The following is a 24,368-nucleotide window of genomic DNA, read 5'->3' as shown; positions in this document are numbered from 1 at the left end:
AACTACTATTATATCTCTAAGTGGTCCCTGGTATATACATTTGGGCTCTGCACAGCTATGTTTATGTGTGAAATGTAAAATGTTTTTGCAGAAATCAATAGTACAGGCAATTTTGAGAAACATTGTAATTAGGTTTATTAGCTGAAAAATGCATTTTTATCATGAAAAAGCACTTTGAAACTCTCCCCCGTCTTTATGGTTTTCTATATAGAGAGGAGGGGTGGAGGGAGATGAGGCACCAAAACAGGACAACAAAGAGTTATTTACAGCTACATCACCTATCTCCTTTGAAGTCAGCACTGAACTCTGAAAATCGGCTTTCACAAAGTTCCTGCTGTGCAATCCTTTGGTCTCTGCTGCCGACTAATCTCCCTCCTCCCCTCTCTATAGAACAGACAGGGCCCGACTGATGTAACAAGACGTGATTTCCTGATAATGAGCAGTGAATAAAAGAGAAGAGGGAGGGGGGGACCTGGGGGAAAGTCTTTTTGAATGCACATAATGGCATATTTGCCTAATAAATAGAGATGAGCGAACCGGGTTCGGGTTCGGGTTCGAGTCGATCCAAACCCGAACGTTCGGTATTTGATTAGCGGGGGCTGCAGAACTTGGATAAAGCTCTAAGGTTGTCTGGAAAACATGGATACAGCCAATGACTATATCCATGATTTCCACATAGCCTTAGGGCTTTATCCAAGTTCAGCAGCCACCGCTAATCAAATGCCGAAAGATCGGGTTCGGATCGACTCGAGCATGCTCCAGGTTCGCTCATCTCTACTAATAAACCCAATTACAAAGTTTCTTAAAATCGCTTGTACTATTGATTTCAAACGACAGTGACACTTTAAAGTAAATTTGGGCTTTTAGAAGGTGAAGAGAAAAAAAACAAAAATAGGAAAAAGGGGATATATTATTACAGAACATAACTGAAAATGTATTCTACTAGTATAGGGAAGTGACAATCGACACAACACAGTGAATTCTTCTTACGCAGTGGACAAGCAGTGCTAGAATTAGAGTTGCTAATGTCTCCAAATGATGGGTTTACTTACATTGTGAGAAGATGAGGCATAATAGGCAGTAAAGATGGGTTAAAGTGCTCGTGCATATTTCTCAAAGACGTCAGTTCTGTACTTGCATTACAGACCAGTAGTGCATGGACAACCACTGCAAAGGAAATTGTAGTTTATGTGGCTTTATCTAATGACTACATACATAAATGAAAACCTCTGAATATTCAGGTATAGCCAGTTCTGTTGACAAATAGTTATAAAACCATGTTACACATGCTATTTTTTATTTTATTTTATGTTTTATTGCAACACCTACAAAACTTCTACTAAAATAACAAATTCCAGGGTCAGGTACAGTACATGAGCAGGGACAAAGGAAGGTCTCAGAAAGGGGTTACGAAAACTTATAAAATTAAAGGCGAACCTTCCAGCTGGGTGCCGGTCCCTTGTTATTAGTTAGGGTAACCTCCGCTCTGGAGCACTGCAGCGTCATCCGGCTCGCCCCTTCTACTGATAATCAATGGATGGGGTGGGCTGGATGACGTGGCAATGCTCCTAACAGAGCAGATCTTTGCATCACTGTACTATTACAATGGACAGTGCATGGTTCTGCAGCATTGTCCTATTGAAGTGAACAAGGATAATGGTTCAGTACCTTGTACCGCTTATACTAATAGTAGAGCAATGCAGAGACGAGTAGAAATAAAAAACAGAGAGTACAACAGCACTCTAGAGGTAGGGAACCTTGGCACCCCAGCTGTTGCAAAACTACAACTTCCATCATGCCTGGACAGCCAAAGCTTTAGCTTTCGCTGTCCAGGCATGATGGGAGTTGTAGTTTTGCAACAGCTGGAGAGCCTAGGTTCCCTACCCCTGATCTACTCATTCACTGGATCCCATCCACTTCTGAAAATGTGAAAAAAATGTACATATTGTCATGCAAGAGCTTAGTAGAATTTTATTTTCTCTATACGGTTTCGTACCATTTGATGGCCAGTTCGATGGACTGTATCCCTTTAAAGGTGAAATCTCTATATCATTGTTAGCAGAGGGCCCGAAGAAAACACTGCAAGCAATGAACGTATCCAGTGGATCAAAGTTCAGGGTCTTTGAAACAACCCAGAGATCATCTGAAAAAGTGATAAAGTGGGTGATTATATATAGTCCAGTTATATACAACCGTTCAGTCTGAAGATGACAAGGATTTACACATAATTCATGGGCAGGCCGCTGTCTAGGTCAGATCCCTGATCTTTTAGGTTACCTTTAAGGTGATAACAGGCCTTCTAGAAAGAACATTTCCATCTACTCAGCAAAAAATACAAAAATAAAAAAAATTTCAAAGATGCGCAAAGCCCCCCCCCCCCAATGCTGGAGAAAGCCATGCTGCCCTTTATTCTCTTTAGGTTCTAAACACCACCATGTATAAATAAAGGCAAAAAACGATAATAATTCCAACCATAAGAGGGCAGGTACACATTCACACTGTTACCTTTGCTGTAAGCAGATGAACTATTCTTCCGGCTCAGCTTAAGATACAGTTTTGTTTTTGATTCACCCCCAAATTCGGAATCAACATTGGCAAATTTTGGAAATTTTCCATACTGTCTTACTGGAAAGGTCGTCATTTTTCTGTAAAACATAAAAAGCAAGAAAATATTTTGAGATGTATTTTGTACAGAACCAGGTAACTTCCTTTTTTTAAACATTTTCCACTGTTTATTCCTACTATCATTTCTATCTTTTTATTTTATCTTGGACAACAGTATCTTCAGTGCATATTACAGTTAGGAAATAGGTACTGGAAATGTTTAATATGTTAGATGTTGTGTGTGTGCTGCATAGCTTTGGCAAGTACTGTCCCACTAAGCTGCCCCCTAGTGGATAAGCTAGATATTAGACTGATCACTGTAACTCTTACATATGATACAAGTTTAATAATACAAGTCCAGATTTCATAATATATTTTCCAGTGATCTATATGGGTTGATAATTAAAATGTTTGAATTAAAAAAATAATAAATTATAATAATAAAAAAAATACATTATTTCAGTTTAGTTCAGCAGCTTACGCATTAAAGCGTAACTGTCATGTTTTTTTTTATTGCAGAAATCAGTAGTATAAGTGATTTTAAGAAACTCTGTAATAGGTTTTATCAGCCAAAAAAGCCTCCTTCTGTACTCAAGAAGCAATCTCCCAGCCTCCCTCCCTGACTTCTTATCTGTGCATTATCAGGCAAACACGTCTTTATTACAGAGAAGCCAGTGAAGACGGGTTCTGCTCTCTCCATTGTAAGCCTATGAAGGGGGGAGGGGCCGAGGGAGATGAGGGAGCAGGAAGAGGTGACATGAAGGTCAGCTGTTTGTAGACTCTCTGGGCACCTAAAACGCTAAATTCAGGTGTCAGAAAGGTCAGTGCTTATCTATGAACTTACTGAGAGAAGATTGCAGGGTGTTGTGCTCTGCAGGACTGCTCCGTGCTCAGTCACTCCTAACAGCCCCTCCCCTCTCCATAGCCACATAATGGAGACAGAAATCCTGCTTCATCTGATGTGAGGGGGGAGGCTGGGAGATTGCTTTTTCAGTACAGAAGGAAAATCTTTTAGTACATAAAACCTATTACAGAGTTTCTTAAAATCGCTTGTACTGTTGATATTTAATGTTTTCAGAAAAATGGCCCTGAAATGACAGTTACGCTTTAAAGGAGAAGTCCGGCGAAAATTTTTAATCAAGTATTGTATTGCCCCCCAAAAGTTATACAAATTACCAATATACATTTATTACAAATGGAATGCTTATAAAGTGCTTTTTTCCCTGCACTTACTACTGCATCAAGGCTTCACTTCCTGGATAACATGGTGATGTCACTTCCTGGATAAAATGGTGATGTCACTTCCTGGATAACATGGTGATGTCACTTCCTGGATAACATGGTGATGTCACTTCCTGGATAACATGGTGATGTCACTTCCTGGATAACATGGTGGTGTCACTTCCTGGATAACATGATGATGTCACTTCCTGGATAAAATAGTGATGTCACTTCCTGGATAACATGGTGATGTCACTTCCTGGATAACATGGTGATGTCACTTCCTGGATAACATGGTGATGTCACTTCCTGGATAACATGGTGATGTCACGCCCCGACTCCCAGAGCTGTGCGGGCTGTGGCTGCTGGAGAGGATGATGGCAGAGAGATGCTCAGTATCCCTTCATTGCCCAATGTCCCTCCGCCATCATCCTCTCCACAGCCACAGCCCGCACAGCTCTGGGAGTCGGGGCGTGACATCACCATTTTATCCAGGAAGTAACGTCACCATTTTATCCAGGAAGTGACATCACCATGTTATCCAGGAAGTGACATCACCATGTTATTCAGGAAGTGAAGCCTTGATGCAGCAGTAAGTGCAGGGAAAAAAGCACTTTATAAGCATTTCCCGTAATAAGTGTATATTGGTGATTTGTATAACTTTTGGGGAACAATACAATGCTTTAAAAAAAAATTTCACTGGACTTTTCCCTCAACAAAGAAAATGAGCAATGAGCACATACCTAATAATGAGCTGGCTCTCCTCATACAGGTTTATATTCTGACATCGGACATAGCTGGACAGACTTTTCATATCCGACATAACCACTCGGGTTTCCTGCGTGTCTCTTTCTGTATGTGTCCCCTTTACTTCATTCAGCCATTTAAAGAAGTTACATTGACTTGCCTTGGGTGCATCACAAGCATAAAAGAAGCGGCCCTAATACAGACAAAAACACAAAGAAGTACAGTCAACTCCATTTTAATGATTGTGGTGGAAGCCAGGTTACATATCCACAGTGGAATGAAAATTCCGCTGCGGATATGTGACCCCATGGACCTTCACACTACATGGATCTGCAGCGGATTTCGCTGCAAACTCGCAACGTGAAATCCGCTGCGGATCCGGTACGCGTGAAGCTACCCTAAAAGCGGTTACTCACCTCACCTTGCTCCAGCGTTGCCCTTCTGCTCATGGACAACAGCAGATTGAATCTAGCCACAGTACATCTCTATGGTGACTTTTCTGCTCTACTGACAATGAAGAGTGACAAACATAATCTGGAAGCTGGAGCTTTACTCTGGTACAGATGGTACCAAGGGAGTTCTGAGGGCTGTAGTTCTAACCTGGGTCAAAGTCTAGGTCACATTGGGCAAAGAGCTCACTAAGGTTCAGCAAAAATCATTGAAGATAAAAGCCCACTTCTTGTACATCCAAAAAGATCAGGGTTGTCTGTGGCTGAATAGAGGTGCTGTCAATTTTTTTCTTTTCTGTCTGTGGCTAAAGCAGGGCTACCAAGGGTGCAAGTGTCTTTTTAGGTTTCCAGGTTCTTCTTTACTCTAACCATTGTCACTAGTCATATAACATTCTCCCAGAGACAGGCTGTAGTAGCAACAATGCCAGAGGTGGGAAAACAAATCCCCTTGTCTCACTAGTACTGTAATTTCCAATGGCAGGGTGCAGATCCAGAATTTATGTGGCATGAAAAACTTACTACACTAGGCCTGGCTGGAGACTTACTTGAGTTCTAGTGTAGAGTGCTCTTTAGAGTTTACTCCTTTCCTTCCTTACAATGCATTGCAGGAGCTGGTGTAGCCCTGAGCTTTCTTTGACTACCCTCTTCTGCTTCCCCTCTGCAGAGAGGTTGCTCCAAACTTCCTCTCCTCAGAAAGGCTGGTCGAAAACTGGACTCCCCCCCCCCCCCCCTCACAGCAGAAAGTGGATTTTCTGCAGCAAATCTGATACATGTGAATGTATCCAAAATCAGAAAAACACGACAAAACAGTCAGAACGGAAGTGGAGGTGCACAAGCCATTTCATAGAGAGACTGTGTGACACTAAGGCAGTGTGAACGGGCCCTTATAGCTCCAACTTTATGGCATCCGTCAGAGGCATCCATTTAATGTATATGTTGCAGTGAAATGATAGAATTAAAGAGTCACTGTCGTATTTTTTTTTTTTGCAGAAATCAATAGTCCAGGCGATTTTAAGAAACTTTGTAATTGGGTTTATTAGCCAAATCTGCCATTATCTGCATGTAAAAAGCCTTTTCCCAGGTCCCCCCCTCCTTCCTCTTTTTCATCCACTCTGAAAAATCTGAAAATTGTGACTTGTTGCAGGAGACGTCCCCTGTCTGTTCTATGGAGAGGGGAGGGGGGAGGAGGAAGGAGGGAGTTAGCCGGCAGCAGAAAGCAGATAACAGAGGATTACAGGCACGGAGCTGGGTGACAGCTGTAATCTGAGCTCAGACAGGTCACTGGTGATGGTCAGAACAGATAACGGGTGAGGGATTTGTAGATTAACTCTTTGTTGTCCTGTTTTGGTCTTTTCTTTAGCTCTCTCCATAGGAGAACAATGAAGACAGGGGGGAGAGCTTCAAACTGCTTTTTCATGATAAAAATGCATTTTTCGGATAATAAACCCAATTACAAAGTTTCTTAAAATCGCCTGGACTATTGATTTCTGCAAAAAAAAAATTCACGACAGTGACACTTTAAAGATTTGATCAAATCACTAAGGGATTTGATCAAATCCCGGGCAATGATGGATTGATCGCACCGTTCCATCATTTCCCTAGGGAATTGATCAAATCACTGACCCCTTTCAGGAAATGATGGAACGAACTCTATAATTTCCCCTGCTACGTGCCTCCCGCTCCCCCAGCCTGTCCGCTCCGCGTACACCCCAGCTGCTGTACGCCTACTGGGAGGTGTGCCACTCTGCTCCCCATCTGCCCCGCCCTGCGACACGCCTCCTGCTCCCCGGGCCCGTCCACTCTACTCCCCGCCCGCCTCAATGCTGTATGCCTGCTGGGAGGTGTGCCGCTCTGCTCCCCCGTCGCCATATGCCTGTTGGGGAGGCGTGCCGCTATGCTCCCCCATCGCCAAATGCCTGCCGGGGAGGTATGCCGCTTCTGCTCCCCCCGTCCGCCTCCACTGCCAAATGCCTGCGGGGAGTTCTCGTTCGCACCCCGCTGCCATACACCTGCCGGGGAGGTCTGCCACTCTGCTCCCCCATCCGCCTCTGCTGCCGAACATAGAGCCGGGCGACTTCTCGATTGTTCATTTAGTCATTTCCCTGAGAGGGGTCAGGCATTTGATCAAATCCCTAGGGAAATGATGGAACGGGGCCCTCATTCCATCATTTCCCAGAATTTCCCTGGATTCTATCATTTCACTGCACATATATGCCTCGAAGTATGGGTTAAAATGAACCAAAAATTAATGTTGTAATTCAATCCACTCAGCACTCAGTAGACATAAACACTTTACCTGGTTGGGGCCTTCTTTTCGGACCATTACAAGCTTAGCACGCTGCTGGTGTAGACAAAGGGGAGCAGCACTGTCTTTCCTGTTTGTCTCATCTCCACTTGAAGTATAGAAAGACATGTCAACTTTGGAAAAAGCTTTGTGCAGTCGCTGTGACAGCTCATACATTATTATATTTAGGTGTTCTGTACACAAAAAAAAACATACATTATAGATTAATAAAAAGTGCTACATTGGGAAATTTTAAATACAAACTTGACTTTTATCCTTTTTTTGGTAGGCTATGAGATATTTTAGAAACATAAAAGATAGGCGGCACAAAAAGACTACCTGGTCCATCTAGTCGTCTCTAAGATTTGTTCTATCTTAGGCTAAATATATGGTTATCCCAGTCAAATTTATATTCAATTAGTGAGGATTCTACAACCACATCTGCTGGAAATTTGTTCCAAGCAACTACTACTCTTTCAGTAAAATAATTTCCCCCCCCCCTTGTTGCTCCTGATCTTTCCCCCAACTAACCTCAGATTGTGCTTTCATGTTCTTGTGTTCAGTTTCTTACTGAAAACTTCCCTTCTAAACCTTATTTAGTCCTGTACCACATTTAAACATTTTCTCCTCTTTCCTCCAGACTATACAGATAGATCGATTTTTTTCCCCTAAATAGTTATGGTATATTTATGTTGCAAATATTATTTGCAACAATGTTTTAAATGTAACAGTGGCACCTGGAGGTCATAATAGGGTACTACAAACAGTACCCAATATCAACCAAAAATATGTAAGGACTTGACACAGAAAAAAAAAAAACACACAAGGATGCAAAATTGGATTCAATGAAAGTCTATGCATAAAGAAGGTTAACTTATAATTTCTTTGTATGATATGGAAAATAAAAAACAACAAAACCTTCTCCCACCTGCAAGACATGCACCGAAGACTTGCTTATAATGTGCTGCTGACTTGAACAAAGTTGGAATCTTTACTTTTCTCTTAGGAACTGATGAAGATAGAACAGTCTGCCGACATGGAAATCCAAGTTCACAGGACAGTAAAATCTAGGGCAGTAATAGGGGAAATAAAAAAAATATGGAAAAAACTTTAGTATCCCTCTAAACATTTCATATATTGTTATGTAGTAATCTTACAGTAAAGAGTCATCACATAAAACGAGCTGGTGTAGATTTAGGCTAAAACTTATTCCTGTATGTCGATGAAAGTTTTAGAAAATCTGGCATGAAGGGGATGGAAGGACATGTCTACTTTCCAGCGAGCCTCGCCCACTTCATGAGTGCAGCGTATAGTAGAAAAAGGTGCAGATTTTTGCACAAAATGGTGCTTTTCAAAAAATTTGCATTTTTCATATGTCAAAACACTTCTAAGGCTGGGTTCACACTATGTTTTTGCAAAAAACGGATGAAAAAAAAGGATGCAACTGTGTGCATCCGTTTTAATCCATTTTTCCATTATTAAAGAACGGATCAAATCCGTTTTCTTTTAACGGACACAAAACTAAGGTCAGCTACGTTTTTGTGTGCGTTAAAAAAAAAGTTCTATTTTGATTTGTTTTTTTCGATTGACTTCCAAACAAAAAACCCGAATCAAAACAGATCCGTTTTTCTTAAAGTACACAAAAACGTAGCTGACCTTACTTTTGTGTCCGTTAAAAAAATGGATCCGTTTCGATCCGTTTTCTTTTTAATAATGAAAGTCAATGGAAAAAGAGATCAAAACTGATGCACACAAATGCATCCGTTTTTTTTTTTTTTTAAAACGGATTGCAAAAATGTAGTGTAAACCCAGCCTTATGCTACACTGCCGAGAGTGCATCACAGCTTGCTGTATAAGGGGCTGTGTAGTCACAGACTGCTGACACCTGCACATTGAGTGCAATGACCATGTAGGCATACCTGTGGCACATTCGCTTTAAAGTGACTCTGTACCCGCAATCTGCCCACCCCAAACCACTTGTACCATCGGATAGTGGATTTTAATCGAAGATCTGTCCTGGGGTCTGTTCGGCAGGTGATGCAGTTATTGTCCTAAAAAACTATTTTTAAATTTGCAGCTCTGTGTCAAACTGGCGTGGCCTAGAGTGTCTGTGAATTAGGCTGGCACAACCTCTCTCTCCCCTTCTCCCCGCCCTCCTCATCATTAGGAATGCCCCAGGCAGGTATTCTCCTATTCATCACCTGTGTCAGCATGGTACATGGACTGGATCATTAAGGCATCTGTGCAGTGTTCAGACAAGTGAGGAATGGGAGAATACCTGTCTGGAGCATTCCTAATGATGAAGAGGGCGGGGAGGAGGGACAGAGAGGCGGTGCAGGCCTAATGCACAGACACTTTAGGCCACGCCAGTTTGACACAGTGCTGCAAGTTTAAAAGTTGTCTTTTTAGGACAATAACTGCATCACCTGCCGAGCGGACCCAAGGACAGATCTTGGATTAAAAACCACTATCCGAAGGTACAAGTGGTTTGGGGGGACAGATTGTGGGTAAAGAGTCGCTTTAAACACATCTTAGGCAAGATGGCAGCCCCCATAACAATGTACAAAAAAATTTATAAAAAAACTGTCAGAAAATAGAAACAGATTAAAAAAAAAAAAGGAAACAAGTTTTAGAAACTGTCTGTAATCAGTAAAAGAAAATCTAGGCTGTGTAATCTAAATACTGTAGTCCAGCAGGGTGTTCAGAGATGACAAAACCTCTTTAAATGTCCCTGACAAACAATGAAGTGGTCATTGTGTTACCGGAGGGATACCAACCTGCTTATCTCCTGTGTCTTTTGAAGGACGTGAATTTTTCCCTACAAAAGGCAGAAAATGAGTGGATGGAGTGCGGATTTTAGCGAGGATCTGATCCCTTGATCCACTACTGACGAATTTATCATGAGATGATGTAGTTGGTTCCATGTCACTATTCAGTATTTCATCTGTTTTATTCTGACTTCTAAATACACTTTGTGGACAGAACTCACTGTTTTCTTTGTTTACATCCTGTGACCCCTCAGAAGGGCTCTGATACACGGCCCATTTGCTTGACCGTACTTCTGGAGACACGGCACTTCTGCCGTTCCTTAATAAGAAAGCACTGGGCTTTAGAGCTTTAGGGGTATCGCATGGGGCATCATCCATGTCATTCTCGGCTACAGAGGTTACTGTCAACTCCTTCATAAGCCTGGACTGGACTTTGCTTATTTTAGCGGAGTCCAAAAGATCTATGGGTTGAAAGAAATAGAAACAAATTTATGCATGATGTCCTTTTTTACATGGATTTCAGTTTTAAGCAAAGTTATGACATATGTGAACGAATTGTCTTTCTGTGAACAGGCACTACACCTTCAACAAACTTCTTAAAAGTCAATAGTACAGGTGAATCTTTTTAGAGAACAATACTTCTTACTCGCTTATCAGACCCCTTCCTTGTTTCCTGTACTTCCTGTTGTTTAAATTGTTTTTGCAGAAATCAATAGTACAGGCGATTTTAAAAAACTTTGTAATTGGGTTTATTAGCCAAAAAATGCATTTTTATCAAGAAAAAGCAGTTTGAAGCTCTCTCCCCGTCTTTATGGTTTTCTATGGAGAGGGGAGGGGTAGAGGGAGATGAGGCACCAAAACAGGACAACAAAGAGTTAATAGGAAACCATTTTCAAAGCTTCTTCACTTTTTCAAATTTTTATTTAATCAACAATGATGAATTATATTGCTGAAACAAATGTGATCAGGGTCTTACTGTTTTGCTCCAGTGAAGCTAATGAATCACATAACTGGATTGCAGAGTCCTCAGCCACATTGCCCTGTCTCGGCCTCAGAAAAAAAGGACGTATATTTGAAGATGAATTCTGTGTTGGTGTCTTTACCTGAACAAACAAATAAGAAAACACGAGGCCGTCATCTGACATAAGATGTAATCTTCATATCACGTTTATGGAAAAGATACAAAGTCAGAATTGAAGCCATGTCATCAAAGTTGCATGAAATGTTGGTGCAAAACAAAAATTAATACAATGGGTTCATGTGACAAGCAATAATAAAAATCAGAGAGTATGTATGTTATCACGCCAAGCATACAGACCTTACTAGATTTGCTGGATGACAGTTGTGTCAACTCCCAATCACAGTCTGAACCTGGAGTTCCTACAATCCACCGAGCAGGGGAATTTTGCATGGACTGAACTGTAAATAAATAAATGTAACAAAGACATAGAAGTGGTCTGCCAGTATTTGGCCACTATCAACAGTAAAAGTGTTGTGTTCTAATATATTCCCTTTGTAAAATGGGTATTTTGTCTTGACCTTAAGGGTACAAACAAATGGCACAGAGTTTGACATACTCACAGCGGGATGACAATAAATGTCAGCCCATTAAAGTGAATAGGCAAGTATCCGCAGCGGACTTTGCTGCAAATTTGCGACAACAAATCCACTGCGGATACGTCACGCGTGAAGCTACCCTAAGGGTAGCTTCACACATACCGAATCCGCAGCGGATTTCACACTGCGATTTGCAGCGAAATCCGCTGTGGATCCTGGTATAGTGAAGTTCTATGGGGTCACACACCCGCAGTGAATTTTCATTACGCTGCAGATATATGACCCGGCCCCTTTAACCCCTGGCCACCCTCCGCCCCCGGCCCGCAGCATTACCTGCTCGGCACTGCGGCTGTGTGTGAGGCTTCACACACAGCCGTGGCGCCCAGCAGGTAATGTATGCTGCGGGCCGGGGGCGGAGGGAAGCTAGGGGTTAAAGGGGCCGGGTCATATGTGACCCCATAGTACATCACTATACCAGGATCCGCTATACCAGAATGGAGCTTAATTGCAAACCACAAGTAAACTGAAGACAAGAGTCGTGTTGTCTCTGGAAGAAAGTGGCCATGTTTTTGTAGCACTGGCCATGTTCACACACAGTAAAAAAGCAAAATATAACAGTAAAATAGGTATAAAACATGGCTTAGTTTGAATCTAATAATGTGCTACAGTGAAGGCTATGGACTAAAAATGTCTGTCTGTGCACACAGTGTAAAAATTATACATATATATATATATATATATATATATATATATATATATATATATATATATTTTTATTTTATTTTTTATAACGTGTACATAGAGGACTGTTTATCCATAGACTCTAATGTAGCACATTATTAGATTCAACATACGGCTGCGTTGTACAATCATTTTACTGGGGCATTTTGCTTTCAGTGTGCTGTGTGAGAACAATGTAAAAGGGGCTAAAAAAGTTATAATTACAGCAAACATGAGACAACTATCACATCCACAATAATGTAACCACCACATTACCATTAAAACGAGGTGGGCTGTGCCTGGATCCAGACTGGGAAGAGTTGGGGGAAACCTAAGAAAAAATGATTGTTACAATTATTATTATTAATAATTATATTTTGATAGAATGTTCTACATACACAGTATACTCATACATGTAAACATAGGGGCTCAGGGCAGGTTCAGTGTAAGAGAGAAGCTGGTTTTTCACTGTTGGCAGGGGAGAGAATAACAATGAAGCATTGCTTACCTCTTCCAGTGCCCGCAATGCGCCATCTGACCGACCCAGGGATCCCCACCAGAAGGCATTTTCCCCTGAGTTGCGATGACGCCACGAATCGGGGGGAAAATACCTGTCCCAGTTGACGGACTGGCCACTCAGCCAATCAGTGACTGCAGTGGTGTCCCGCCCCCGTCACTGACTGGCTGAGCGGCCATTGCATCAGCCAGACGTCATGACACCTACAGCACTGGGGGAGTCCCGGAGCGGCGATCTGGCGCTAAAGAGGAACAAGAATAGGGAAGTTGATACCCTTTGCTATTTTACCCCATGCCCCTGCCTTTTTAAACAAAAACCCGTAGGCCGGACTTCTCTTTTAAGAGATCATGTTGCCAACGCTAACTATTGAAAAAAAAATACTAAATACAAATTAATATGTCAAAGAAAGGGCCTCTTGCACGTGATAATCTGCATTGTATTTCACAATCCAGAACCACTCTCTAGTTCATACGGTTCAGTATTTCAAGCCATATACTATGCTGTATTTCCCACCAGAAACACTTAGAGGAATATTGGTCTGATATAAAACATCCACTGGAGCATGAGGATAACTAATTCCTTACATAGAAGCGGATGATATTTGAAATGTCATATATAATATAATTTACCGGTATGAAGTCACTTGCAGGGCATGTGGTTGGTGAAATAATGCTACATCTGACTGGAGACATGAAACGGTCTAGTCTGAATCAGGCCGATTTGGCCACTTATTGCTCTGTGTAATAGAGACAACCAGACCCAAAATTATTGGGCTTCGGGCGCGCATCATTACGTGTAATAGTGATGCACGGCTGACGGTTGGTTGGTTTAGTGTCACGGTCGTTTAATTTTTTTTTTTTTGCAGTTTTAAGAAAATTTGTAATTGGGTCTATAATGCAAATATGCCATTATCTGCATTCAAAAAGATTTTTCCCAGGTCCCCCCCTCTTCTCTCTCATTCACTGCTCATTATCAGGAAATCTCGACTCTTTTACATCAGTCGAGCCCTGTGTAATCTATGGAGAGGGAGAGAGAGAGAGAGAGAGGAGAGAACAAAGGATTACACAGTGAGAGGTGTATGAAAGCCGGTATTCAGAGGTTAGAGAGGTCACTGCTGACTTCAGAGGAGATAGCCCGGTGATGTAGCTGTAAATTAACTTTTTGCTGTCATGTTTTGGTGCCCCATCTCCCTCCACCCCTCCTCTCTCCATAGAGAACAATGAAGACAGGGGGGAGATTACAAAGTTTCTTAAAGGGAACCTGTCACCCCCTGTGCCAGGGTGACAGGCTGCCGACCCCCCGTTAGAGCCCCCTATACTCACGTGATCCCGCCGGGTTCCGCTTCTGGAGATGGTCGGGTCACGGAGATATCAGCTGCTGCGGCCCGGCGCGCGCGTTCCTCAGATGAGTCCAACGCTCATAGAGAATGACGGAGCGCTGGACTCTCCTGTCATTCTCTATGAGTGTTGGACTCATCTGAGGAGCGCGCGCGCCGGGCTTCGGGCACCGATATCTCTGTGACCCGACCATCTCCAGAAGCGGGACCAGGTGAGTATAGGGGGCTCTAACGGGGGGCCAGGAGCCTGTCACCCCGTCACCATGGATGATAGGTTCTCTTTAAAACCGCCTGTACTGTTGATTTCTGCAAAAAAAATTTAAACGACAGTGACACACACACAAAAAAAAAAATACTCCTACATACTGTCCTGGTGATTGGCTGAGCGGCCTGTGACTTCACACAGTTGGCTTAGAAAAAGTTACAGAAAGATTTCTCATATTTAATAAGAGCTACAAGAGTAAGGCCCCATTTATGGTGGGTTTGGCCAACTTTTAGCCTAAGTGTATGGGCACCTTAACGCAAGGGCCCTTTTACATGGCCCGATATGGGGCAGTGTATGGAGGCAAACGAGTGCTGATCAGCAAGATCAGTGGTCATTCAGAGTGCCTTAATGGGTTTGCTCGCTCGTTGGCTGATGTCTGATATTTGGATAAATGAGGTATCCTAGGAACACTTATTAGCAATAATCGGCCCATGTATAAGTAAGTAAAATCAGAATCTTAGGATCCTATTACATGGCTCGATATGGGGCAGTGTACGGACACAAACGAGCGCCAATCAGCAAGATCGGTGGTCATTTGCATTGCCTTAATGCAGGAATGGGAAACCTTCGGCCCTGCAGTTGTTGCGAAACTACAATTCCCATCATGCCTGGACAGCCAAAGCGAAGCTTTGGCTGTCCAGGTATGATGGGAATTGTAGTTTTGCAACAGCTGGAGGGCCAAAGGTTCCCCCATCCCTGCCCTAATGGGTTTGCTTGCTCGTCAGCTGATCTCTAGCACTCTCACACAGTCTGATAATCAGATAAATGAGAGATCCTAGGAACGCCCGTGTAATAAGGGTAGAATTGAGTAGAATCAGAATCATAGGATCCTATTACACAGCCTCATAATGGGCAGTATATGGACGCAACCGAGCTCCAGTCACCAAGATTGGCGCCTGCTTGCAGTGCCTTTACGATAAATCGTGTGACAGGGGTCGACCGGTTTGATCTATTATGTGGCCAGTAAAATTTATAATTCGTTCGTGGGGCTATTGACATTCATTATCGGTTGCACATTCCCTGCTTACACAGAGAGATGTGCGGCCAATAATAATAGACTTTACAATCAGTCAACGAGCGGGCGTTCGTTCACTTGTCGGCTCATCCCTGGCACTTTAACAAGGGCCGATTTGACACTCAAGAAAATAATTGGAACTTTACCTCCAGCTATTTTCTTTTCTATCATGAACCATGTGCCATAAAGAATATAATATAAACTTATATCATATTGTACTTTGGTATCATTCTAGAACTACAAGTAACACAATGATATTTACCAAACGCTGTGGGGCAGGACTGCATGGGGCAGTATATTCTGTTGAAACAGGGGGATGTGCAACAAATAAAGGTGCTGTCCTGTAATCTTCACTACCTGCCAGGGGCTTCTCCCTCTGACTTAACCTGTGGAAAGCTAAGGGATGCAATACACTCTAATGAATCTTTGGACATTGGTATTATATATATTTTAGCACAGCACATAAAATTTCCGGGATTTCCAATCTTTCTAAGCAAGTTACTATTCCGTTAGCTAAAAGACTGAATGTAAGATGCAATCTACAATTCCTACACATTCAAAGTTGTCCATAAATATAAGATAGCTGATAGATAAATGATCATTGAGCCAACATCTCACTTCCAAAAGCCGCACATAGAGTTCACACTCCGCTCAGCCGAGCAGGCAAATGTTTTCAATTCCAAAAGGTGGAGTCTGGCAGTGAACTGTTTAAATTATTTTTGCAGAAATCAATAGTACAGGCGATTTTAGGAAACTTTGTAATCGGGTTTATTAGCCGAAAAATGCATTTTTATCATGAAAAAGCAGTATGATGCTCTCCCCCCTGTCTTCATGGTTCTCTATGGAGAGGGGAGGAGTGAAAGGAGATGAGGCACCAAAACAGGACAACAAAGAGTTAATTTACAGCTATAAACAGGCTATCTCCTCTGAAGTCAGCACTGACCTCTCTGACCTCTGAATAGCGGCTTTCACACAGGTCCCGCTGTGTCATCCTTTGTTCTCTGCTCTCTGCTGGCAACTAATGTTCTCTGCTCTCTGCTGGCAACTAATCTCCCTCCTCGCCTCTCCATATATTAGACAGGGCACGACTGATGTAAAAGAGTTGAGAATTCCTTATAATGAGCAGTGAATGAGAGAGAGGAGGGGGGAGGGGGACCTGGGGAAAGTGTTTTTGAATGCAGATAATGGCATATTTGCCTAATAAACCCAATTACAAAGTTTCTTAAAATCGCCTGTACTATTGATTTTAAAAAAGAAAAACAACAGTGACACTTTAAGGAACTGCAATGTACTTAAAATAGTATTATTCCTAATGAATAGGAGGGATAATTTTTATAGAACCCCTTTAATGTTATTAGATAGTTAGGTATGCTCTTGCATGTATTTTTGCAAAAATTTAAAGACTGTATGACTATAGTTATATTTATTACTACCAAAAAGGGGTTATTCCATGAAAGACATTTATCACTTATTCACATGAGAAGTGATAAATGTATAATCACAAGGGGTCCCATCAGTGGGAACCTACTGATCACAAGAACAACAGCCCATTGCAGAGACGTTCAATGATTTTGAGGTCATGCATGCTCTTTGCTGCTCCATTCAAAGAACTGTGGGAGTTCCAGCAGTGGGACCTCTAACTATCACTGTTCGCTGTGGGCAGTTTACACCAGCCACTATTTTACAACCTTTAACCCTTTAAGGACATGGCCCATTTTCGTTTTTACGTTTTCGGTTTTTCCTCCTTGTGTTTAAAAGGTCATAGCACTTGCATTTTTCCACCTAGAAACCCACATGACCCCTTATTTCTTGCGTCACTAATTGTACTTTGCAATTACAGGCTGAATTTTTGCATAAAGTACACTGCGAAACCAGAAAAAAATTCAAAGTGTGGTGAAATTGAAAAAAAAAAACGCATTTCTTTTATTTGGGGGAAATGTGTTTTTACGCCATTCGCCCTGGGGTAAAACTGACTTGTTATGCATGTTCCTCAAGTCGTTACGATTAAAACGATATGTAACATGTATAACTTATATTGTATCTGATGGCCTGTAAAAAATTCAAACCGTTGTTAACCAATATACATTCCTTAAAATCGCTCCATTCCCAGGCTTATAGCGCTTTTATACTTTGGTCTATGGGGCTGTGCGAGGTGTCATTTTTTGCGCCATGATGTGATCTTTCTATCGGTACCTTGATTGCGCATATACGACTTTTTGATCGCTTTTTATTACATTTTTTCTGGATTTGATGCGACCAAAAATGCGCAATTTTGCACTTTGGGATTTTTTTGCGCTGACGCCGTTTACCGTACGAGATCAGGAATGTGATTAATTAATAGTTCGGGCGATTACGCACGCGGCGATACCAAACATGTTTATTTATTTATTTATTTGTTTACTTTTATTTAAAACCTGGGGAAAGGGGGGTGATTCAGACTTTTATTAGGGGAGGGGGATTTTTACTATTAACAACACGTTTTTTTTTTTTTTTACACATATACTAGAAGCCCCCCTAGGGGACTTCTAGTATATACACTTTGATCTCTCATAGAGATCTCTGCAGCATAGATATGCTGCAGAGATCCATGAGATCGGCACTCGTTTGCTTTCGGCTGCTGCAGCCGGAAACAAACGAGTGCCGAGCCGAGGACGGCGCCATCTTGGACGCGTCCCCGGCCGGCATCAGTAACGGAGATCGCTCCTCCGGGACAAGGTCCCGGAGGAGCGATCTCCCCCACTAGACACCAGGGAAACGTTGCCTCCGGTAATCGGAGGCAGCTGTCAACTTTGACAGCTGCCTCCGATTAGCTAATTAGCGGGCACGGCGATCGGACCGTGCCCGCTAATAGCGGCGGTCCCGGGCTACACGCGGCACCCGGGATCGCGGCACTTCAAAGCGGGGCCGCCGCGCGGCCCCGCTTTGAAGTGCTAATGAGGACATAGGACGTACCGGTACGTCCTATGTCCTTAAGAGGTTAAAGGAGAAGTCTGGTTAAAATTTTTATTAAAGTATTGTGTTGCCCCCCAAAAGTTATACAAATCACCAATATACACTTATTATGGGAAATGCTTATAAAGTGCTTTTTTTCCCCTGCACTTACTACTGCATCAAGGCTTCACTTCCTGGATAACATGGTGATGTCACTTCCTGGATAACATGTTGATGTCACTTCCTGGATAACATGGTGATGTCACTTCCTGGATAAAATGGTGATGTCATGACCCAACTCCCAGAGCTGTGCGGGCTGTGGCTGCTGGAGAGGATGATGGCAGGGGGATGTTCAGTGTCCCTCCAGTGCCCTGTGTCCCTCAGTGTCCCCCTGCCATCATCCTCTCCAGCAGCCACAGCCCGCACAGCTCTGGGAGTCAGGTCGTGACATCACCATGTTATCCAGGAAGTGACATCACCATGTTATCCAGGAAGTGACATCACCATGTTATCCAGGAAGTGACATCACCATGTTATCCAGGAAGTGACATCACCATGTTATCCAGGAAGTGAAGCCTTGATGCAGTAGTAAGTGCAGGGATAAAATAAGTGTATATTGGTAATTTGTATAACTTTTGGGGGGCAATACAATACTTTAATAAAAATTTTAACCAGACTTCTCTAATAAATCAGCCGAGGCAAAGGTATTACTTGAGCATTGCCAAAATATTGAAGATCAACTGAAAGTAGACCTTAAAATATCACAATAAATCAATACTAAACATTAAAGCGAATGTACCAATAGGTACATCGCTATGGGCTTTTTACATTAACAGACTGGCACCAGCGCAGGGATGTCGGTGGTGCGGTCGTCCATTTTTTTTTTTACCACACACTGACCGGGCATGAAGTACTGGGGATGGGCCCGCCTGCCCCAGTGTGATGATCTCCTCTACCCTCTGTGACGCAGCTCCATTGATTTTAATGGAGCCGTGTCACAGAGGGAAGGGGGTTTTGTCACACTGGGACCAGGCAGCCCCCCCCCCCCCACAAACGTTTCATGCCTGACCGGTGAACGGGAATAGGCTGGCGCCGTGCGCGGGAACCGGGCATCAGTTAAAAAAAAAAAAACAGGTCTATTAATGTAAAAAGCCCATAGCAATGTACCTAGCATGACTAGTAAATATGAAACTGTCAATAAGAAAAATTGCAGAGAGTGATACAGGGTAGTAAACTCCTGCTAGAAGTTGATTCTGCCAAGACAAGTACTAGAACCAGAGAAGTAAACCGCACAGCTGATTTTTTTTTTTATTTAATAAATGATTGTAAAGTCCATTTGTGTTATGAAAAAAAATTGTCAATTTTTAAATGACTTCCCTTCTGTCTCTTCTCCTTACAACTAGATACCTATTTACATTGTCTTTTAGAAGAAAAAAAAATACAATATGCTACACATGCAACTTTTTTTTAGAAGTAAGATCTATAAATGTTGTTTTTTTTTTTTGAATTACCAATCTGCCATCCTGACCTTGCTCTTTTACCCTCTCCACGTAAGTCTGTGCATCTGTGCCTATATTCCTGGTCGAGGTTTGGGGCCTTGAACACAACATATTCAGACACTCTAGAGCATTGCTCGGCTGAGTTAAAGATTTCAAGAGTGAAATGCTGCTTTCTGGCCATAGTTCGGGCGAATCACATTCATTATTAGACTCTTGAACAGTATTAAGCATGTTGGCATTTTGCAATAGAGATGGTAATTTGCCATAGGAGTCATCCAGATATTTAGGGAAAGCTTTCTGCTTGGATAAATCATCTGATGAACACATAATCTGCCCAGTTGGATTATGATCCACTTTAGCCTTGTTTAAATATAACAATGTATTTGTTTCTATTGTTTGTATACCATTGGCGTCAGTCATTACCTCTGCTTTGTTATCGCGGTCACATTGCCCCTGTGCAGTCATTTCGCTTTTAGCGTTGATGCATGAGGTATCAGATATTGCGGCGATATCCCAATCTGTGATATTTTCCTGAAGTGAAGAGTTATTTGTATGCTCATTTTTTTCTTGACCATTCTTTAGTTGACAGTCTTGCTGTTCGTTTTTTGTTGAGTCCGATATACCTTCTTGTAGACTCTCAGCATCATCTAATTCTGTAAAATCAAAACTGTCCATTAGATTAAATGTTATCTCTGAGAAAGTGCCATCGTGATCTTCATAATCTCTTATACAATCATCAGCGATAACAGCCGAGGAGTCTGGTGGAAGTGACTGACTGTTAGATAAGTCGGGTTCAGAAATGTAAGAATCAGACAGCTGCTTGTTTCCTTCTATGTCTAGTTCTCTGTTTAACGTCCTAACTTTTTCTTGTCTTGCATCATTATCCATTAGAGAAGTTGTATGACTGATATCAAGCTTTATGCCTGGGCTAAGAGGCACCACATCTTCAGCATGGTCATTCGGAGCAGTACTAGAAGCTGGAGTGTTTTCTATGTAGACGTCCCATCGACTCTTGAGAGGCTTACATCCTTTGGTTGGTAGCACATACGGCTGTGATTCTAGGGTCCTGTTTGTAGATGTAGTTCTCTGGACCTCAGGACTGTACGCAGTAGCAGCACCTGATGCCTTCTGACTCGGTAGAGTGTTCAGCAGAGCTAAAATTTGCGCTGTGCTTCGTGGGTTTTGTTTGGTTCGTTCTTCTTCTACTTTGTGAACACTGTCTGCTAAAAAGTTAGTGTCAAAAATAGTTTCCCTGACATCAGGATTTGTGAAAGTCTCTGTTGTCTGCTTGGAGAAAACATTTGTTCGCTTGTCTTTATCTGCTATTTTCCCGTAAGAGGCAGCAAAGAGTGGAGACGCAGCATACAGCAGCGGAGAGTGTGAAGAGGATCCATGTGGCAGCTGGGGAGATGGAAGAGCTGTGGTCTCCTCAACCTCTAGAGACGGCTTCTTTGTAACTTCGCGAGGACCTTGGAAGCCCTGGAAAAGATATATATGCTATGCCTTAAGACATGGAAAGGTCTCTCCAGTTCTTAAACTTCCATTCTTTTCAAAACCAATGACACGAGAAATATGTGCTCTTCTCATCAAACTAAAAATCTGTAGCAAGATCCACATGTGAATTTGAAGCTTTCACCAATTGCATAGCAAAACATAAAAAAGACATCAGATGTCTGCAGCAAACCCACTTGTGGACTTAGGGCCCTATTACACAGAAAGATAATCGGCCGATTTGGCCCTATCTGGCCGATTATCGCTTGGTGTAATAAACACAATGATCAGCCAACGACAGCGATCAACGGCTGATCGTTGATATAGGTTTGGACTTATAATTGTCGGGCGCCGACCGCACATCGCTACGTGCAACAGCGGTGCACGGCCGGCGGCTGACGATTTCCAAACTCTATACATTACCTATCCATGTTGCAAGGCTCCTCTTGCGCTCTGCTTCTCCCCAGGTCCCATGCACTGCAACTTTAGAGCGGCCTGTCTGAGCTGACAGGCCGCTCAGCCAATCATTGGCCAGAACCGCTGCTGCCAGTGATTGGCTGAGTGGCCTATCAGCTAAGACAGGAGCGCAAGAGGAGCCTTGCAGCATGGAAAGGTAATGCATAGAGTTTAAGCAAGGGCTGTAAGGACATCGGCAACGATGTCCATGCAGTCCATGTTTAACGATTATCAGACCGTGTAATAGGCCCATTAAACAAGAGCCGATCTAGCAGATCGGCACTCATCTACAGTTATTATCGGGCCCCCATGGGCCCGTGTAATAGGGCCCTTAAAGTGCAGCTTACCCTAAGATCTGATGTTTATTGCTATGTACTGTACTAAGAATCTGAAACATATACACAATATGTGACCACGGTAAAAAAAATAAAAAAAATAAAAAAAAAGATGGTAAATACTCCAAAATGTAGACTCTTTGGGTTTAAATGGGTAGTTCACAAAAAAATTATTTCAAATTAACTGATGGCAAAAAGTGTCAGAGATTTGTAATTTACTTTTATTAAAAAAAAAATTCAAGTCTTCCAGTACTTCTCAGCTGCTGTATGTCCTGCAGGAAATGGTTTATTCTCTCCAGTCTGACACAGTGCTCTCTGCTGCCACCTCTGTCCATGTAAAGAACTGTTCAGAGCAGTAGCAAATCCCCATAGAAAACCTCTAATGCTCTTCAGACTGAAAGAAATACTACTTCCTGTGGGACATACAGAAGCTGATAAGTAATGGAAGACTCGAGATTTTTTTTAACAGAAGTAAATTACAAATCTGTCACTTTCTGGCACCAGTTGATTTGAAAGATTTTTTTTTGGGGTGGACCTACCCTTTAGAGCAATCACAAGGGACAGAGCAGCATAGTTCTCCCAACCCAGCAGACACATGCCCATCAATAAGGTCATTAAATAATGTAACAGTTCTTACAGTAAACTTTCTTTTTAATCCAGCTGGAGGCCGCAGACCCATAGGTTTTGGAGCAATCCTGCTAAAGTTCTGCACATCCCCATGTTCCGTATTGCTCTTTGTGAAGCTGGTGCCATCGCCCGCTGCTTCTACTGTGATCAGATAGCGATCACTTTCCAGCTCATCTCCAGGGTTTGTCTGTAATAGAAGATTGGATATAAATCTTTCTGTTACCATCAGAGTAGTGTCTTTATTAGATTAAAATCTGAAGATATGATTGTCATATTTACAACACTAAAAAAAACAAACATACAGTTGGGTAAATTTTTTTGGCCATTTTATTATGGCACCCTGTGTACAATGTGACCCTCGATGTGGAGATGCGGCCGGTCACTTGCCAGATGGTTAAGCTTGACGCCAGTCCTGTAGTGATTGGCCGAGATAAAGCCTTGCCCGGTGGTAATTTGTCGTGACGCCAGTGCCGGTTGGGCAGACAGGTATGGTTGCACACCTGCTTTTATTTTAATGGGCTGGCTATACCTTCTTCCCCTGTGGACAGTGACCTGCCGTGTTGTTGCGGAGTCCCTTGGGTACTTATCACGGTGGTCCGGAGTGGAGTAGTGACCCACACGGACTATTGGTACTGCCACCCACAGAAAGGGGAGATGACCCAAGGAAGGTGTGTGTGTGTAGTGTTGGTGCTTGATGAGGAATCACAGAGTCTCTTTAGCATAAATATAATCTTGTTGACTCTTGTAGGCAGCAGATAACACAGCTTTGCCTTGGTACAATACTTTACACTTGATAATTTACTTAATACTTTGAAGAGTCTAGATCTGTACTGAGAGTAGAAGGAGTGATACAGTCGTGCTGACTGAATTGCGTGATAAGTAGTAGAGAAGAAGATCAGAAGAGTAGAGAGGAGGATGTCGAGAGAGAGTTCCAACCCAAGTAGTACTGTGTTCTGCTGGAACTTCGGAGGTAGATATAGAAGAATACTTGTGCCCGTGTTTTGACTCTTTAGTCTTTGCACCACCTATTGCCCACCAGTGTCAGGTGACTCAAGCCCCAGACGAGAAACTGTGTCTAGATGCATGTACTGTCCGTCTAGAGTTAGAAACATTTGATTGGTTTCAAATTGAATTTGATTTTTATGAATTGATCAGACACATTAGGCTCAAAGTGTGGTTTTCTCAACAACAAACTAGGAGGAGGGAAGCGTTCATGCCTAGTGAACTCACTTTACAGAAAGGAGGTCTACGCAATAAGAGTGGATTCAATCCACCTCTCAATGACCCGGTGATAGACACATTTTTGTTGACCACCAAACACCAATAGTCAATCTTAAAAGAGCAGAAAATAAGTTCTTTAACCCCCAATATGTCTCACAAAGAGTAAATAGCACTAGAGAACCTTACACGTGACAAATCTGTGACCATCAAACAAGCGGACAAGGGCGGGGCTGTGGTGGTCATGGATAATTCTGACTATGTAGATGAGATGACTAGACAACTCACTGAACCCCTACCACATGACCCTCAACTGACCATTAAACAC

The 24,368-nt window shown here is 42.5% G+C and overlaps 1 protein-coding gene across 5 annotated transcripts in view; it reads right to left on the bottom strand.

Moving 5' to 3' along the window:
- The window catches only part of ZGRF1 (zinc finger GRF-type containing 1), a 67,231-nt gene that overhangs the window by 25,488 nt on the left and 17,375 nt on the right, over positions 1 to 24,368 (bottom strand). For 3 of the 5 annotated variants that reach the window (XM_069978492.1, XM_069978496.1, XM_069978495.1), the window contains 13 exons: positions 22,833 to 23,009; positions 19,943 to 21,392; positions 15,746 to 15,879; positions 12,627 to 12,681; positions 11,392 to 11,492; positions 11,050 to 11,176; positions 10,083 to 10,534; positions 8,234 to 8,372; positions 7,318 to 7,499; positions 4,569 to 4,765; positions 2,506 to 2,645; positions 1,997 to 2,143; positions 1,053 to 1,167 (listed from right to left, as the gene is read on the bottom strand). In XM_069978492.1, coding sequence (XP_069834593.1) covers positions 1,053 to 1,167; positions 1,997 to 2,143; positions 2,506 to 2,645; positions 4,569 to 4,765; positions 7,318 to 7,499; positions 8,234 to 8,372; positions 10,083 to 10,534; positions 11,050 to 11,176; positions 11,392 to 11,492; positions 12,627 to 12,681; positions 15,746 to 15,879; positions 19,943 to 21,392; positions 22,833 to 23,009 — 3,416 coding nt within the window. Of the gene's footprint in view, positions 1 to 1,052; positions 1,168 to 1,996; positions 2,144 to 2,505; positions 2,646 to 4,568; positions 4,766 to 7,317; positions 7,500 to 8,233; positions 8,373 to 10,082; positions 10,535 to 11,049; positions 11,177 to 11,391; positions 11,493 to 12,626; positions 12,682 to 15,745; positions 15,880 to 19,925; positions 21,393 to 22,832; positions 23,010 to 24,368 lie in introns of all 5 variants that reach the window. The other 2 variants (XM_069978494.1, XM_069978497.1) reach the window with 2 other exon arrangements.

The sequence above is a fragment of the Dendropsophus ebraccatus genome, chromosome 7 (genome assembly GCF_027789765.1).
Source record: "Dendropsophus ebraccatus isolate aDenEbr1 chromosome 7, aDenEbr1.pat, whole genome shotgun sequence".
Classification (NCBI taxonomy): domain Eukaryota; kingdom Metazoa; phylum Chordata; class Amphibia; order Anura; family Hylidae; genus Dendropsophus; species Dendropsophus ebraccatus.
This window is presented reverse-complemented; position numbering and strand designations above follow the sequence as displayed.